This window comes from Ipomoea triloba, chromosome 13 (genome assembly GCF_003576645.1).
Source record: "Ipomoea triloba cultivar NCNSP0323 chromosome 13, ASM357664v1".
Lineage (NCBI taxonomy): Eukaryota > Viridiplantae > Streptophyta > Magnoliopsida > Solanales > Convolvulaceae > Ipomoea > Ipomoea triloba.
The window spans coordinates 1,994,487-2,010,506 of NC_044928.1; the positions used below are offsets into that span (position 1 = coordinate 1,994,487).

The 16,020-nt window shown below is 35.1% G+C and overlaps 1 protein-coding gene and 1 pseudogene across 1 annotated transcript; one reads left to right on the plus strand and one right to left on the minus strand.

Moving 5' to 3' along the window:
- Window positions 1-230: 230 nt before the first annotated feature.
- LOC116002347 lies at window positions 231-1,372 on the minus strand. The gene is made up of 2 exons (XM_031242461.1): window positions 1,268-1,372; window positions 231-686 (listed from the first exon to the last, which is right to left on the minus strand). Exons 1-2 carry the CDS (start codon window positions 1,370-1,372, stop codon window positions 231-233), a joined length of 561 nt encoding a protein of 186 aa, XP_031098321.1.
- Window positions 1,373-4,688: 3,316 nt separating this feature from the next.
- On the plus strand, window positions 4,689-8,273 carry LOC116002745 (annotated as a pseudogene).
- The last annotated feature ends 7,747 nt before the right edge of the window (window positions 8,274-16,020 follow it).

Here is a 16,020-nt window from a genome sequence, read left to right on the forward strand (position 1 = left end):
CGATCCAAATATTCTTAAATTGTTATAACAAATCTATTACGTGTCACACACGTACAAAAATACTAGTACATAAAAAATATTTACTTTATACAACTAAAAATTCAAAATTAAATTCTTCTAAAACAACATTTTTTACATATATAAAAATGCGTCCAAATACTATAGCCACCAATGAATATCTAAATGAAAACAACTGAATTTTTTTATTTTAATCGAAAAAAAGATATTTATTAGGAGGATAATCTTGGGGTCAAAAGACCCCTCCAGTCATACAAAAGAGAAGAGATAACAGAAGGAGGTAAAGAGATGGGGGTGAAAAAAACAGATGGAGAAAGGAGATTACAACCAAAAGAAGCTAAAGAATCTGCAACCTTGTTTGTTTCTCTATATGAGTGAGCAATTGAAGATGACCATGACGAGAGCAAATGTCTAATGGTGAAAATTGATTGTCGAATCTTCCATGGGATTGGAGCTTCGTGATTAAGAATGATATGGACAAGAACCGAGGAATCCACTTGAATGAGAGTTGGTTTACGAGCTGCCAGATCACACCATCTCATAGCAAAGGCAAGAGCAAGAGCTTCCGCTTCTAGTGCACAGGAGGCTGTAAGGGGAAAAGATAATGCAACAATAAACAAACCTTCAGAGTTTCGTAGGATGCATGGCACCTCCTCCACAAGAGATTGCTGAAAAGGAAGCATCAGAATTGAGCTTTAAACGTCCGATGGGAGGGTCCAAAGGGTCTTCTTTGGTCTCGGGTTAGTGAAAGAAGCCACGAGACCGGCTTCAATAAATCTTTGGTTGAGGAACAAAAGGGATGGGCTACCGAAAAGGCAAGGAATTCATTTTTAACCTCCCAAATAATACGGTCCTGCGAGTAGCGCCCTCCTTCATAAATCAGAGTGTTGTACTTCTTCCATACATTCCAAAGAATAAAGCAAGGCATTAATCTTCTGGTTCTACTGATAGCCACCAGACTTGGCATGTTGTTCGAACTGATCTGAGGTGGCAAGTCCAAGACTGACGTTGAAGAGGTTTGCAAAATAAATCCAAATTTCTAAAATGCTTGAACAACTCCGCATGCAATGTTCAAGAGAAGCACTCTCGCTCCAACAGAAAGGGCAAACTGAAGGTTGGTGAAAACCAAATTTTTGAATACAATCCGGAAAGGGAAGATGACGATGAAGCATTCTCCAAAGGAAGACTGAGATTTTTTTGGGTATTAATTTTGACCAAATATTTGAATAAGACAAAGTGACACACTTACTTGGACTGTGTCGAAGGTGAAAGATCCCAAGGTAGAAGGTTGCCAGATCAACTCATCTTCTAAGAAAGTGATGTTATTCTCAACGGTAGAAGACACAGATTTCATTCGTCGCCAAGTTATTGAGTCAGAAGGTTTGTTTGGGTTTGGATGCAGGATTCTCATGTAGTCACTCCATATGGTGCCTCCTTTGCAGTATGAGAACCAGAGTTTGGCAGCAAAAGTGGATTGCAAAGCCGGTAAAGATCTAAAACCCAAGCCTCCCTCTTTTTCTGGAAAACAAAGCTTGGACCAGGAAGTCCAATGCCTTTTGTTGTGACCTTGGTAAGAGCCCCAGATCAGAAAAAGTTTGCCATCCTTTGCTCAATAGAATGGATCGGATCACTCCTTTAGGGAGTTGTATCGAAGCCAGTGAGTACAAAGGGATTGTTGAAAGGACGTGTTTGATCAAAATGATTCTTCCGCCTGTAGAAAGTAGTTTTCTCTGCCAGCCAAGTAATCTTTTGTCAATCCCATCTAGGATATGTTGGTAGTAAAAGCTTTTATTCCTTCCTTTAAACAAATTGACTCCAAGATATTTGAAAGGAATAGTGTGTCTATGCATGCCAAGCTCTCGAGTGATTGTGTTGATTCTTGCTGTGAAAGGAAGCAAACTCAATTATTTTTACTGTTAAATACTATAACTCTAATATAATTTTCACCTGATATAAATGTTTAGATTTTTTTCCACCAAAAAAAAAATTTACAATATCACAAAGTGTAAAGATATAAATTTATTCTGTGCTCGAGTTTAATTAAATTCAACAACCGTTAAATTGTGGATCAAGCAATAGTGCACTGTGGACTTTGGTCCAATACATAGAATTTGATCTTCATAAGATACAGAATTCATTTTCATAATGCACAGAATTTATGTTCATAATATACATAAACATGATATAATCACTACTACAGAAATCACATACAACGTCGCCTATTTAACGTCAGCTAAATAATTACCCGAAGTTAAAGGTTCATTAATTAATTAAAAATAAACAATAACCGACGTTAAAGGGTGTATGTTAGACAACAGTGCGATACGACGTCGGCTAAGAGATTAGCCAACGTCGTATCGCGTATAATAGCCATCGACATACGATACGACGTCGGCTAACTCACCTAGCCGACGTCGTATCGCACTTATAATGGCATTCGACCATCGATACGACGTCGGCTAGGTGTGGTAGTCGACGTCGCATCGAATTTGGATTAAGCCCCGGCGCGATACGACGTCGGCTAAATCCCTAGCCGACGTCGTATCGCGCCGATTTAAATTTTTATAACCTACAACGTCGGTTACTATAAATAACCGACGTTGTAGGGTTTTGAATATAGTCCAATGCCTTCAATTTCAGACCTTATTTTTGCTTCAAATTAGGAATCCAACAGTAGCAGCCCCTTCATCCGTCGTCGACCAGCCCGTCCATCTGTCGTGGGACTTCAGCCCATCATCCTCGTCCAGCCGTCGTCGCCGAAGGACGCGAAGCACGCCGTCGCCGCGAAGGACGCCCGCTGCGAGAAGTCCACAGCCGCGAAGGACGTCGCTGGAGCTCCTCCGCGCCGCCCCACTGCCGGAAAACTGGTAATTTTTTTTTTTAATTTTGAATTATTATAGTTGAAAATAATTATATTTGTATGATTTATTAATTCATTTCGAATTTTAGAAATTATTTATTGTTTTTGGTTATATATTTCGAATTATTGTTAATTAATTTCAAATTTTGATAGTTAATGTTAATATGTTTTGAATTTTAGAAATTATTGTGTGTTTTAGGTATTATTATTGTATTTCGAATTATTGTTAATTTAATGGTAAATTTTAGTAAATAATGTTAATATATTTTGAATTTTAGGGTTGAGACCTAGCCTATCAATTATATATATAAGAATATATTGATGCATGACTACATCATTATAGAAAAATAAAATGAATATTTAAAAAAAATTACCCTACAACGTCGGCTAGTCTTATTAGCCGACGTTGTATGGTATTTTATTAGTTTTTAAATAACCTACAACGTCGACTATTTGTAAAGAGCCGACGTTGTAGGGTATTTTAGTAGTTTTTAAATTACCTACAACGTCGGCTATTTGTAAAGAACCGACGTTGTAGGGTATTTTAGTAGTTTTTAAATTATCTACAACGTTGGCTATTTGTAAAGAGCCGACGTTGTAGGGTATTTTAGTAGTTTTTAAATTACCTACAACGTCAACTATTTGTAAAGAGCCGACGTTGTAGCGTATTTTAGTAGTTTTCAAATTACCTACAACGTCGGCTATTTGTAAAGTGCCGACGTTGTAGGGTATTTTAGTAGTTTTTAAATTACCTACAACGTCGGTTATTTATAAAGAGCCAACGTTGTAGGGTATTTTATTAGTTATTAAATTACCTACAACGTCGGCTATTTATAAAGAGCCGACGTTGTAGGGTATTTTATTAGTTATTAAATTACCTACAACGTCGGGTTATTTTATTAGTTTTTAAATTACCTACAACGTCGGCTATTTGTAAAGAGCCGACGTTGTATGTTTAACTTACAACGTCGGTTAACATTTAGCCGACGTTGTATGTGTACCTTACAACGTCGGTTAACATTTAGCCGACGTTGTATGTGTACCCTTACAACGTCGGCCAAATCAACGTCGGATTTTAGCCGACGTTAAAGGGTCCATTTAGCCGACGTTAAAAGCCGTCTGTGTAGTAGCGGATGAACATTAAAAGCCGTCTGTGTAGTAGCGGATGAACATTAATTCTGTGTATGAACATGAATTCTGTGGATTATATTAAGTGTTTATGTGTCTTCATCTATATAATTATATGCATTATGAATATAAATTATGTACATTATGAAGTCAAATTATGTATATCGTGAACCTGATCCACGATATAAATTGGTTAAATTGCCCAAATTCAATTAGTCAAAAACCTTTAAAAATTATTAACCAAAAAAAAAAAGAAAAGGAAAACTTTCAAGTTTGAAATCAATCTTTATTTGTATATTTGTATAGAATTGAATTTCTTAATGCATTGCCCAAATCAATGGGCTAAATCCAAATACCCCACAAAGTAAGAACAATGGAATCCACCCTCAATCATTATTGTGCAGATTATATTATCAAATAATACGGAGTATGCATTTAGTATAAAAATAATGTACTTTTAATATATTAAAAATGTATTATTTATTATTGTCCACACAGCACTATATGAACCATAGTCCACACGATAATTTGCCACTCAACCCTCAAGTAGTCCACACAAAGCCCAATCCAATCAATGGGCTTAACCAAACGAACCGTTTAAACTTTTACGGTCCATTATACTTCTCGGGTCCAAGCCCAATTCTCTCTCTCCTCTCGCTCTCTGCCTGTCTCTCTCTCTCTTCCTCCTCCCTCCGGCGGAAACCCTAGATCTGGGTCGTTTCGAACGGCTGGAAATCGGTGGCCGAGGTTTGGATTCAAGAAACCCACAGCGTTTGATTGTCTGGGTTCCTGTCAAAATCACTTTTTCAGGTCTGGGTTCCTCCGAATCTCTTCTTTGTGTTCTTGGGCCGGTTCGCTCTTTGTGTTCTTGGGCCGGTTCGAAATCTTGAATTCTTGTTATGTGTGTTTTGTGTTTCTTTTCTTGGTTTGTTTGGATTTTTTTTGTTTGATTGTCGTCTGCGTGCGAATTATTGTGAGTTTTTCATGATTTTCTTGGTTTTCATTCCCGGGTCCGAAGATTCTGCTGTCTCAATAGTCAATAGCTCGTTTTGTGTTCCTGGTGTATGTGTTTGTATATATGTCTCTCTTGTTTCTTGATTCAGTGTCCAGTGTGTTCATTCAATTATTTTCTTGATTTGCTTTATTTCATAGTTTTGGATTTTGTTGGACATTGCATTAGCTTTTTTTGTTTCACCAGTTAATGGTGGGCCATGGTTTATATGTCCTTAAAGGCCTTAAGCTCATGTAAAATATATAAGGAAAAATAATCAAATAAGCCGGTGGGAATAGGCCAGGCTCCTTGTATGGGGCCTATGTCTAGGCCTAATTAAAGCTTAGTTAAGTCTAGCTCATTTAGTAAAAAGGCGAACCAATTGCAAAAGCCTCTTAAACTAAACAGGCCAGACCTAAATATACAAGGCTCGGCCTTCAAGCCTGCAGGCCTGGCCTATATATATATATATATACCTAATATTTATTTTTACATTTACAATACAATCTCAAGTATATATAATTACCAAACTCAAACCCTCCATCCCTAAAATCTCATTCTAAATTATTATTCAACTATAAACATGGCTGCTAATCATGTTGTATGTATTCTTATTGTTTTTTTATTAATTGTTCTTGCTGTCATAATATTTAATGAAATATTGCAACTTAATTATGTGAGTCGATTGTTTATTATGTATGATATTATATAAGATAACAAATAATAATACAATTGAACTTAGGTATTTTTTGTAAATTTTTTACACATATACTTTATAAGGCTTAAAAATGGAGGCCTTAAATAGGCTCAAAGCCTATTTATTATCAATTTTGAAGCCTTTTTAAAAACCTTTATGTTAAATAGGCTTTTAAAAAGGCTTCAGGCCAAGCTAGGCCAACTGTAGGCTCAGGCTTGAGAATAAAAGAAACCCTACATACAGGCCCAAGTCCAGGCTCAGGCTTTAGATTTTCATAACAGGCGCAGGCCTAAATTTCTAAAGCTCGGCTCAGCCTAGCCTATTTCCACCCCTACCGTTAAACATTACATAAAAAAAAATTAATTAGGGGTGTAAATATTTAAAAGGTTCAATTAGGCGCTTTAACATGTTAAATTGGAGCAAAGAAATCCAAAAACCTGTAAATAACATGCTATTGCAGGTTATTAATTGTTCGCTAAAAATTCGGCAACCAGTGACTACAGAACAATTGCCGGTGGCCATACCCCGGCGGAAGGCGACCAACACCGTCGCCTTCCATGGCGGAAAGAGACCAAATTGGTCGCCTACGGTTTTGCCGGTCGCCGGATTTTTTTGCAAACAGTAAATAGAAGGTCATTTACCAGTTTTTGGGCTTCTTTGCCCTAATTTAACATGTTAAAGTGTCTAATTGAACTTTTTAAATGTTTAGAAGCTTAATTGACTTTTCAGGTAATGTTTAGAGACTTATTCGACCATTTTCCCAATATATAAATAGTGTTTGTTGGTTTTGTCCAGAGTTATGTCCTACTCACTGCACATGGATGAACATCAAGGCTTTCCTGCTTTTGTCCAGAGTCTTCAACATCGGTTTGATATGATGAGCTTAAACACTGTACAAGGGGATTGTGTGGCAACTTATCTTAGAGAAAAACAAGCGATTCATAAGGTGATTGAGGGAATGCCTGGGCGAATCTGTCTTACCCTTGATATGTGGTCGTCTCACCTCAGAGTTGGCTATATGTTTATAACTGGGCAGTTCATTGACAGTGACTGGAAGATTCACAGGAAAGTTCTTAATGTCATCATGGAACCGTATCCAGACTCTGATACGGCTTTCAGCCATGCTATTGCCATTTGCCTTTCTGATTGGAGTATAGAGGGTAAGCTCTTCTCAGTCACCATCAATCAACCTCTGAGTGATAGTGCGATAGATAATGTGAGGGCGTTACTCTCTGTCAAGAACCCTCTTATTCTCCATGGCCAATTGTTGGTTGGGAATTGCCTTGCTCACACTCTAAGCAGTATTGCAATAGATGCATTGAACTTTGCCTATGAAGCTGTCAAGAGAGTTAGAGACAGCGTGAAGTATGTTAAAACTTCAGAGTCCAACGAGGAAAGGTTTCTTGAGCTCAAGCAACAGCTTCAAGTTCCAACCACAAAGAATTTGATCCTTGATGACCAAACGCAATGGAACACAACATTTGAGATGTTAATAGCTGCGTACCAGTTAAAGGAAGTTTTTTCTTGTTTGGATACTTTTGATCCCGACTAGAAGGGTGGCCCATCTGCTGAAGACTGGAAGCAAGTAGAGACACTGTGTAATTACTTGAAAATTATCTTTGATACTGCTAATCTTCTGACTGCACCGACAATCCCAACAACAAGCACATTCTTCCATGAAGCTTGGAAGATTCTGTTGGAACTTGCTCGGGCAGCAGTTAACGAGGATCCATTTGTCAGCGGTCTTACAAAGTCGATGCAAGAGAAGTTTGATAAATACTGGAAGAGCAGTTGCCTAATATTATCAATTGCAGTAATTTTGGATCCACGCTTCAAAATGAAGCTTGTTGAGTTCAGCTTCTCTAAAATTTATGGTGACGATGCCGCAACATATGTGAGGATTGTTTATGAGGGAATTCACGAGCTCTTTCAGGATTACGTAGCACATGGTGGAGCTGTCAACACACTGGATGCCCTAGAGCTTTCTACTAGTAAGCTCAGACTCACCGATTTTGATGCCTCCATCATGGAGACTTCAAGGCAGCAGTCTCAGTCTGAATTGGATCAATACTTGGAGGAGTCTTTGTTGCCCCGAGTCCATGAGTTTTACGTTGTAGGCTGGTGGAAACTGAACAGGATGAAGTACCCTACGCTTTCAAAGATGGCTCTTGATATCTTGACCGTCCCAGTATCAGTGGCTCCCGGAGACTCAGTATTTAGCACGGTACGCAAAGAAATGGACGGTTACAGGTGTTCCTTGCGACCCGAGACCATCGAGGCCCTTGTGTGCGCTAAGGACTGGCAACAGAATTAATTGGTAAAAAGTATAACAGCACCAATAAAAATCGAGGTCGCCATTTAATTCAAATCTCTTTGGTATTCTTAGTTGTCTAGATTGGATTTTATAGTGAGAACTGAATTTTCATTTAGGATTGTGTATGATTATATCTTTATATTAGACCTGGCTTGTGTATCATAGAAGTTATTGAATCCCTTAGGGTACATTGACTTGGTAATTTCCCCTCTCTCTGTCTGTCTGATGTTTCAAATGGTGGTTATACTGTTATTTCTATGCCCTTTCACTTTCTCTGGTCTCCCTATTAGCAACTTTAATTGCCTTTTATATGGTCTCTGTTAAGGGCAAATGTGGACTTTTACAGAATTGATTGTTCACTTTTGGTTGTTCTTGAAGGGATGTACCTAAAGGGCAAGAGTTGCAGGGTTTATCTTTGTGTTCATGAATTAAGAAAAAAAATTTGTAATTTTTATCCTTCAATTGTTGTAGTCCATTTTAATCTAACTCAAATCTTGAAGAAAGAGTTTCTTTCTTCTTTTTTTTTTGTTTTAAAACAATTCTTGAAGGAAGAGTTAATTTGTACTTTTATCTCTTTCAAATTTTATTCAATGTTATTGGTAAAAGTAAAACTTGTTTATGTCAATTTTAAATTTCAAACTTGTTTGGATGATTGAGAGAAATTTCACAACTCTTTTGAATGTGAGTAAATTTCGCTTTGTGATTCTAGCCAACAAAAGATCACAAAGAAATAAACCAGTCTAAGGTATTTATAGCTGATCGGTTCAAATTAAAGAAAACAAAGATTTGAACTTGTTACCTTATGATTACAAGCGCAAAGTTTATAGTATTTCGCAATGTTGCAAAAATTGCACTTAGGCACTAGGCGGTGCCTGGTTGCGTCGAAGAAGTCCGGAATTGGCCTCTTCCGCGGACAACTGGCCCGTCTCAGCCTCTTCACGAACTCATCACTGATATATATCGTAGATGTATATATAATTATATATAGTCATTAGAACTCTGCCGCAGGAGTAGTCTCAAGTCTCAACCCCTTCGCCTCCGTATCTGCAGTCCGCCACGACCAAGTTCGATCTAGTTCTCTGTTGGGTGTTATGGAAGTAAATAAAAAAAAAAAAAAAAAAAAGAAGAGAGAAATGTGAGGATGAGAGTCTGGTTTGGGAGATGCCTTTTGGAGAATGCTTTATTGCTTGAGAAATGGAATCACGTGAGTTAAATGAGAATGTTTTTGCTTTTTTACTTTTGGAGTTTTAAGAAATGGGATTGTGGGAACTAGGAAGGGAAGGCAACCAAACGTCCAAACTAATCAGGTGTCTAAGCGCCAAAAGATTGGCTCGTCTTTTTCAACCTTGGTATCTCCTCTAAAAGAAGATAAGAAAGAATTACATAAATGAGTCATATGTAATAGTTACACTATTCAGACCTATGCAATGGGTGAGATTACAATTCTACATGACACATGCCACTTAAAAAATTTAATCAAAATTGTAATGGCTTGACATTTGCAATCTTTCAAATAATCTGAGCAAAGTTTATAGTATTTCCCCCAATGGTGTGTCTGAAAACTCGAAAAATGATTTATGAAAATTATTTTTTGAGTTTTTCGTATTTGGTAAAGAGTGGAAAATGTAAGTAAAATGAAAATGAGTGTATGGTCAATGGAAAATAACCTCATTTTCTTGGAAAATGCCTTCAACTCTTTTTTAGGAAGTCATTTTCCAATTCTCCCACCAACATTACACCACCACTACCTCCATCACTGTATCATCACCACCACTGCCACCCCATTGCCACCACCATCGCCACCACACCACTACACTACCACCACCAACACCAACACCAACACCACCACCACCACCATCACCACACCACCACCACATCACTACAGCCACCACTACCATACTACCACTTATTATTATTATTATTATTATTATTATTATTATATAACAAATAACACCACAACCACCACCAACACTATCATTTTGGTTAGTAATTTTTGTTCGCAATTGTGTATTGTAAAATTTTGATTATTTTGGTTTGTTATTTGGAATTGCAAGACTTTCGTTAGTTATTTTGATATCTTATTAGTTATTTTTTAATTTATTATATTTTAAATTATTATTATTATTATTATTATTATTATTATTATTATAAATGTTATATTCTAAACAAAAAATATTAAATGTTTAATTATACAATTCTGCTCATTTTCTGAAAAATGAACAAAACACACCAAGACAGTTTTCGGGAATACAACCAAACACGGGAAATGAAAATATTTTATGAAAAATAACTCATTTTCCAACCATTCACTTCAGCGTGTTTGGAATTTTCAAGTATTTCACCCTCTTCCTTTATATGTGCAATGAACTTTGTTGGTAACTTTGTTGGAGTGTAATAGTACAACGAATTTGACTAAGACTGCGTTGATAAGTATTGAACTTGTGGTATTTAAATATGAGAATTTGGTTTCACCTACTTATGCATTCCTTTTAAGATAGTCAATTTTTGTCTACCATGCATAGTGGATGGAAATTATCACGTACTTTGTCAATTCTCATTGACAATCAAGAATCTTAAAATCAATATTTTTGTTGAATATATAAGTCGATGACATCCACTATTGTTGTTAGTGGAATTGTGAATGATGCTCGTGGTGCACATACAAGTGTTCGGAATAGCAGTGTTGTAGCACATTCTTAAATCTCTGTGAACTTTGGCTTGCAGACGAGTGGACGCACAAAGTGGGAAAATAAGGGGAGATGCGGTGTGAATGTCGTTATACATATTTTATGAATAGAGTTTTTTCCTCATTTTTTGTGGGCCCAACATTCACTGTCTCACTCAATCCCAAAAACTCTTTCCCACATTAGTTTAAAGTTTTTTTCTCAGTTTTTTGTGGACACACTATTTTCTATCCTATATTTTAATTATTTCTTTATTTTATTTGAATTATAAATTTATAATTATAAAAATTAATTAAAATAAACATGCCTACATTTAATTAAAATAATTATTACAAACATTTAAATTAATTTTCGTTGTTGCTTTTTTATTTTAATTATTTTAAATTTTAATTATAATTAAATCATTCAAAAGTTAATTCAAAAATATTAAATTTGGTATTTTATAAAAAAAATTGAAACGAAATTAATAAAACAATAAAAAACAAACAAATTAAATGAAAAAAAAAAGTAGAAGAAGGAGCATGAAAAAACAAAACAGAAATGAAATCCAAAAAGCAAAACAGAAATGAAATGAAATGAAATAAAAAACAAAACAAAACAGGAATGAAACCAAATGAAAAAAAAAAAAAAGCGGCCACTCTCAATCGCCCAGCCGGACGCGTGTCTCACACGCACTCGCTGGGTGAGTGGTGAGACTCAATTACGTCTCACTGCTATGTTTTTTTTTTCTTTTAATTTTTTTGACATGATCCCAACTTTGCAGGGATATATTTTGCCAAATAACTCCACACCACACCAGTCCAAGATCATCTCTTTACTTTAACACTATTCTAAAAACCATTTATAATACATTGGTGTGGATGCTCTTAAGTGGATGGAAAGTTAATGGGATGGACATGGTCAACACATGAAATATTGTCATAGCCTTGCAACCAAACTAGTTGCAATACCAACGTTATACTGAAACCCACAAATATTCAAGTAATTAAATATCATAAAATGTTCAATCAATCTTTTTTTTTGGGGGGAGGGGGTGGGGGTTAATTTCTTAAAGAGTTTAAATAAATTTAAAATTTCACTTTTTGTATTTAATATTATTTTTTATATATAATTTTTTTTTTTACATAAAATGGAGCGGCTAAATATTATAAAAAAAATAAATTGTAAATAATTTGTATAAATTCTTATTAACTGAACCATATACATAAAATGGAACGATTGAATATTAAAATTGAATTGTAAATAATTTTAATAAACTCTTTTTTGAAAATAAAGAAGCTAATTCATTAATCATAGGCTGAAACGTTTACAATAAAGATCGATGGAATGGTCAAACATTCCGTACAGTCAGACATAGAAACAACTTCCCTAGCATAGAAAACTTGATTCGCAGACTGTTTCACAAATTTGAAGCTGAATTCTTTGAACGAACTTAAAGCTTCTTTAATGATTTGGTCAAACGTACCCAAGACTGGTTGAATAGTCTTGCACACCACCTGAGTATCTATTTCCATTCTTCTATCCATTGACAATATCTTCATCGCCATTCTTCTATCCATTGACAATATCTCCATTGGGCTGAATTGCATATCATAGTTCATAGGAGTCTCTTTCTCATTGTCATGTTTGTCACCCAGGATGAGATTCACGTACGCTATGACTAGTTTTATCGTTTCACGCATTATGAAAAAAGAACTCGCCAAGTAAACGAGAGAAAGAAACTCGTCAAAACAACGAGAGGAAAAACACAAAAACTGCAAACAAAATTAAACCAATAAAACAAAGCAAAGGGAAACAACAGTGCGAAAATAAGAGAGTAACGATCGGTAGCAGTGGTGATGGAGGAGAAAACAGTGAATGCAGAAAAGACAATGAAGATGGACGTTGCCTGAGGTGGAGATAGCAACAGGGGAAGACAATTGGACGCCGCCTCCGATCCGCTTGCTTCACGGAGGCGGCGGCCGTGAAGAAAACAAAAGAGGAGAGAAGTTCAGTAGGGTTTGCGTTACTTAGAATGACTATACTTACTCTCGCTTTTTCCTTCTTAATAAACTCTTATTAATAAGATGGAATAAGGGTCAAATAGGCCACTGAACTACACACGAAACTGCAATTAGGCCATTGAACTCAAAAACAATGCAATTGGGTCCCTGAACTACACAAATCCATGCAAATTAACCCAAAGTGACTTGTTTGACTTGATCTTCCGGTTACCAACTTTAAAAATAATATTTTAAAATAATTTTAAATTAATTAATTAATTAAAATTAAATTAAAAATTAAAAATTAAAAATTAAAAAAAAAAACCAATTGACTTGTTCCTATTTTTTTTAATTTTAATTTTAATTAATTAATTAATTTAAAATTATTTTAAAGTTGGTAACCGGAAGATCAAGTCAACAAGTCACTTTTGGTTAATTTGCATGAATTTGTGTAGTTCAGGGACCCAATTGCATTGTTTTTGAGTTCGATAACTTAATTGCAGTTTCGTGTGTAGTTCGGTGGTCTATTTGATCCTTATTCCTAATCAAATTAGATGTATAAAATGGGAGGAAGGGAGTAATATATTGATTTTCTTAATATTTATACTCGAACTTGTACAAAAAGGAACTAACATAATGCTAAGGTGATGCGCCTGACAAATCTAAGAAGAAACTCTATTTAAGTTCGAGATTACATTAAGTTATAAAAAAAATGTTATTTTTGCTAACTTTTTAACTTTTAAGTTCGAGATTAAGAATAAAATAAAAAATTTGTGACGATAAAAAAAGAGCAAATTTGGCCATAGGAGTTAGAAACAGCAGAGCAGGAAAAGTTTTAATTTAATATTGGCAAATGGGTCAAATAGACCCATGTACTGACACTGATTGTTCATCCAGCACAATGAACTAAAATATGGTCCATCTAAGTCATTATACTCCTAATTATTTTTCATCTAGCATTTTTAGCTCATTTCTAACAAGTAACCCATCTAATTTGTTGACATGGAAAAATAAAATAATAAAAAATGATGACATGTTATTTATATGAATGTTTTGGATGATTTTACCCTATTTCATTAATGAAGAAAATGATTTCTTGCAATGAAATAGGGTAGAAATAAAAGTTGTTATATAATGTTTAAATTACAGTGTACTACACGACTGTGTATGTATAGTGGGATATTCAAAGTTGTTCGGCAATGAAATTCCATGAAAATCGATATATTAAAATTAAATATAATAACTTAAGATATTATATTGGGTAAGTTTTATTATTTTTTAAAAAATAATTTAATTTTTATATATTAATTTTCATGGAATTTCATTGTCAAACGACACTGAATACCCCGCTATACATATACAATACACTTCGCTATACATACACAGTACACTGTAGTTGAAACTTTATATAATAACTTTGATTTCTGCCCTATTTGTTTCCAAGAAATCATCCAAAAATACAATATCTTAAGTTATTCAATTATCCAAAAATCCAAAAATATTAATTTATTTTTAAAATAAAATAAAATTTACCCAATACAATATATCTTGTTATTATAAAAATAATTTAATTTTCATATATCGATTTCCATGAAATCTCATTGCCGAACGATAGCGAATACCCCGCTATACATACACTCATGTAGTTAAAACTTTATATAACAATTTTGATTTCTACCCTATTTCATTGCAAGAAATTATTTTTTTTCATTAATGAAATATGGTAGAAATCATCTAAAACATCCCTATAAATAACATGTCATCATTTTTTTTAATTTTATTTTTCCATGTCATCAAATTAGATGTGTTACTTGTTAGAAATGGGCTAAAAATGCTAGATGAAAAATAATTAAGAGTATAATGACCTAGATAGATCATATTTTAGTTCATGGTGCTAGATGAACAATCAATAATAGTACATGAGTCTATTTGACCCTTTATTTATCAAATGTTGGGTGTTTATTTATTTATTTATAGACTTTATTCTTTAGAGTGGCCTCTTGCCTAAACACACAAGTATTGGTCCAGGACTCCATATAAAGTGGAATGCTTTTTTATTTGTCTTTTTTCATTTTTTTATTCTTTTATTTTGAAAGGGAAAGACATAATTAATTGAGAAGAAGCCGGCCTTGAGATCAAAAGTTGAATTCCAACCCAACGGCTCCGACAAAATATCTGTGCGGATTAACAAAGCATGAGAACTCGATCAGTTGAATACAGAGGCGAGGCTAGACTTTTCCGAAATATGCACAAGGAGCTCTCCTCTCTCATCATTGTTCTCAAATTTAATTTTTGTGACTAACTGAGTTGCCTATGCAGGTTCGTAAATTTTTTTTGGAGAGAAGGGGGGTGGGGGGGGGAGACAAGAAAACCCGCAATTATTAATATTTGATGGTGTGTTGTTGTGCACTAAGTATTGAGTAAACTTAACTCTTGTGTAATAACTCGCAAACTACATAGGAAATATACAACTAAGAAGGTTTTGACAAAAATCAAATTCGTGACTTTCTAGTACGAGAGTCATGCTTTATCCATTCGCCCACCCCTTTTGAGTCAATTTCTTAATATTTAATTTTTAAAATGTAAAATAAAATTAAATAAAAATAATCTTTAATTATTTAGATAATCTATGCTCCCCTCACTTTGAGGTTGTTCTCATACTATCCCTGGTGAGACTCGATCCCGGATCATTATATTGTTCCCAAATTTCATCCTTGTGATTAACTGAGCAGCCCATGCGGGCTCTTAACTTTTTTTTTTTTTTGGGAAAGACAAGAAAGCTTGCAATTATTATTTGATGGTGTGTTGTTGTGCACTAAGTATTGAGTAAACTTAACTCTTGTGTAATAACTTGCAAACCACATAGAAAATGTACGACTAAGAAGGTTTTGACAAAAATCAAATTTGTGGAGTGGTACTTAAGCTTGGATCAAACCTTTACTCATGAGCTAGCTTTTGTGGTGGAGTTAGGGTCTTGACTTGAGTGTCGTATCATTTGGTGCCCTTATTGAGAGGCTGAAGTGTGGTGAAAAAAGGGCTACATGGTGTTTGATAAGGTTCAAAGGTAGAGTCCAGAGTGAAAGCTATTCAGAATGAAGCCGTCCACTCATCCGGTGCCGACCAAGCGGAGAGGGCAACTTAGGAAGGGGTTACTTGGTGCCGAGAAGAGTCTGGAGTGTGAGCCCGTCTAGAGTTGATAAGGTCCGGAGTGAAGCCATCCAAAGGGAAAAAGGGCTACCTGGTGTTGAGAAGAGCCTAAAGTATGAGCCGTCTAGAGTAGGCCGTTGCGGATGTCGGGGGTGAGTAGTAATGATATGATCCCACATCGGCTCCACACATATTGTGG

Bases quoted from the DNA above. Each gene is read 5' to 3' on its own strand.
- LOC116002347 (XM_031242461.1), bottom strand. From the start codon at position 1,372: ATGAAATCTGTGTCTTCTACCGTTGAGAATAACATCACTTTCTTAGAA. The intron at 687-1,267 runs GTAAGTGTGTCA...CTTCCTTTTCAG, and splicing joins TCACCTTCGACACAGTCCAA to CAATCTCTTGTGGAGGAGGT.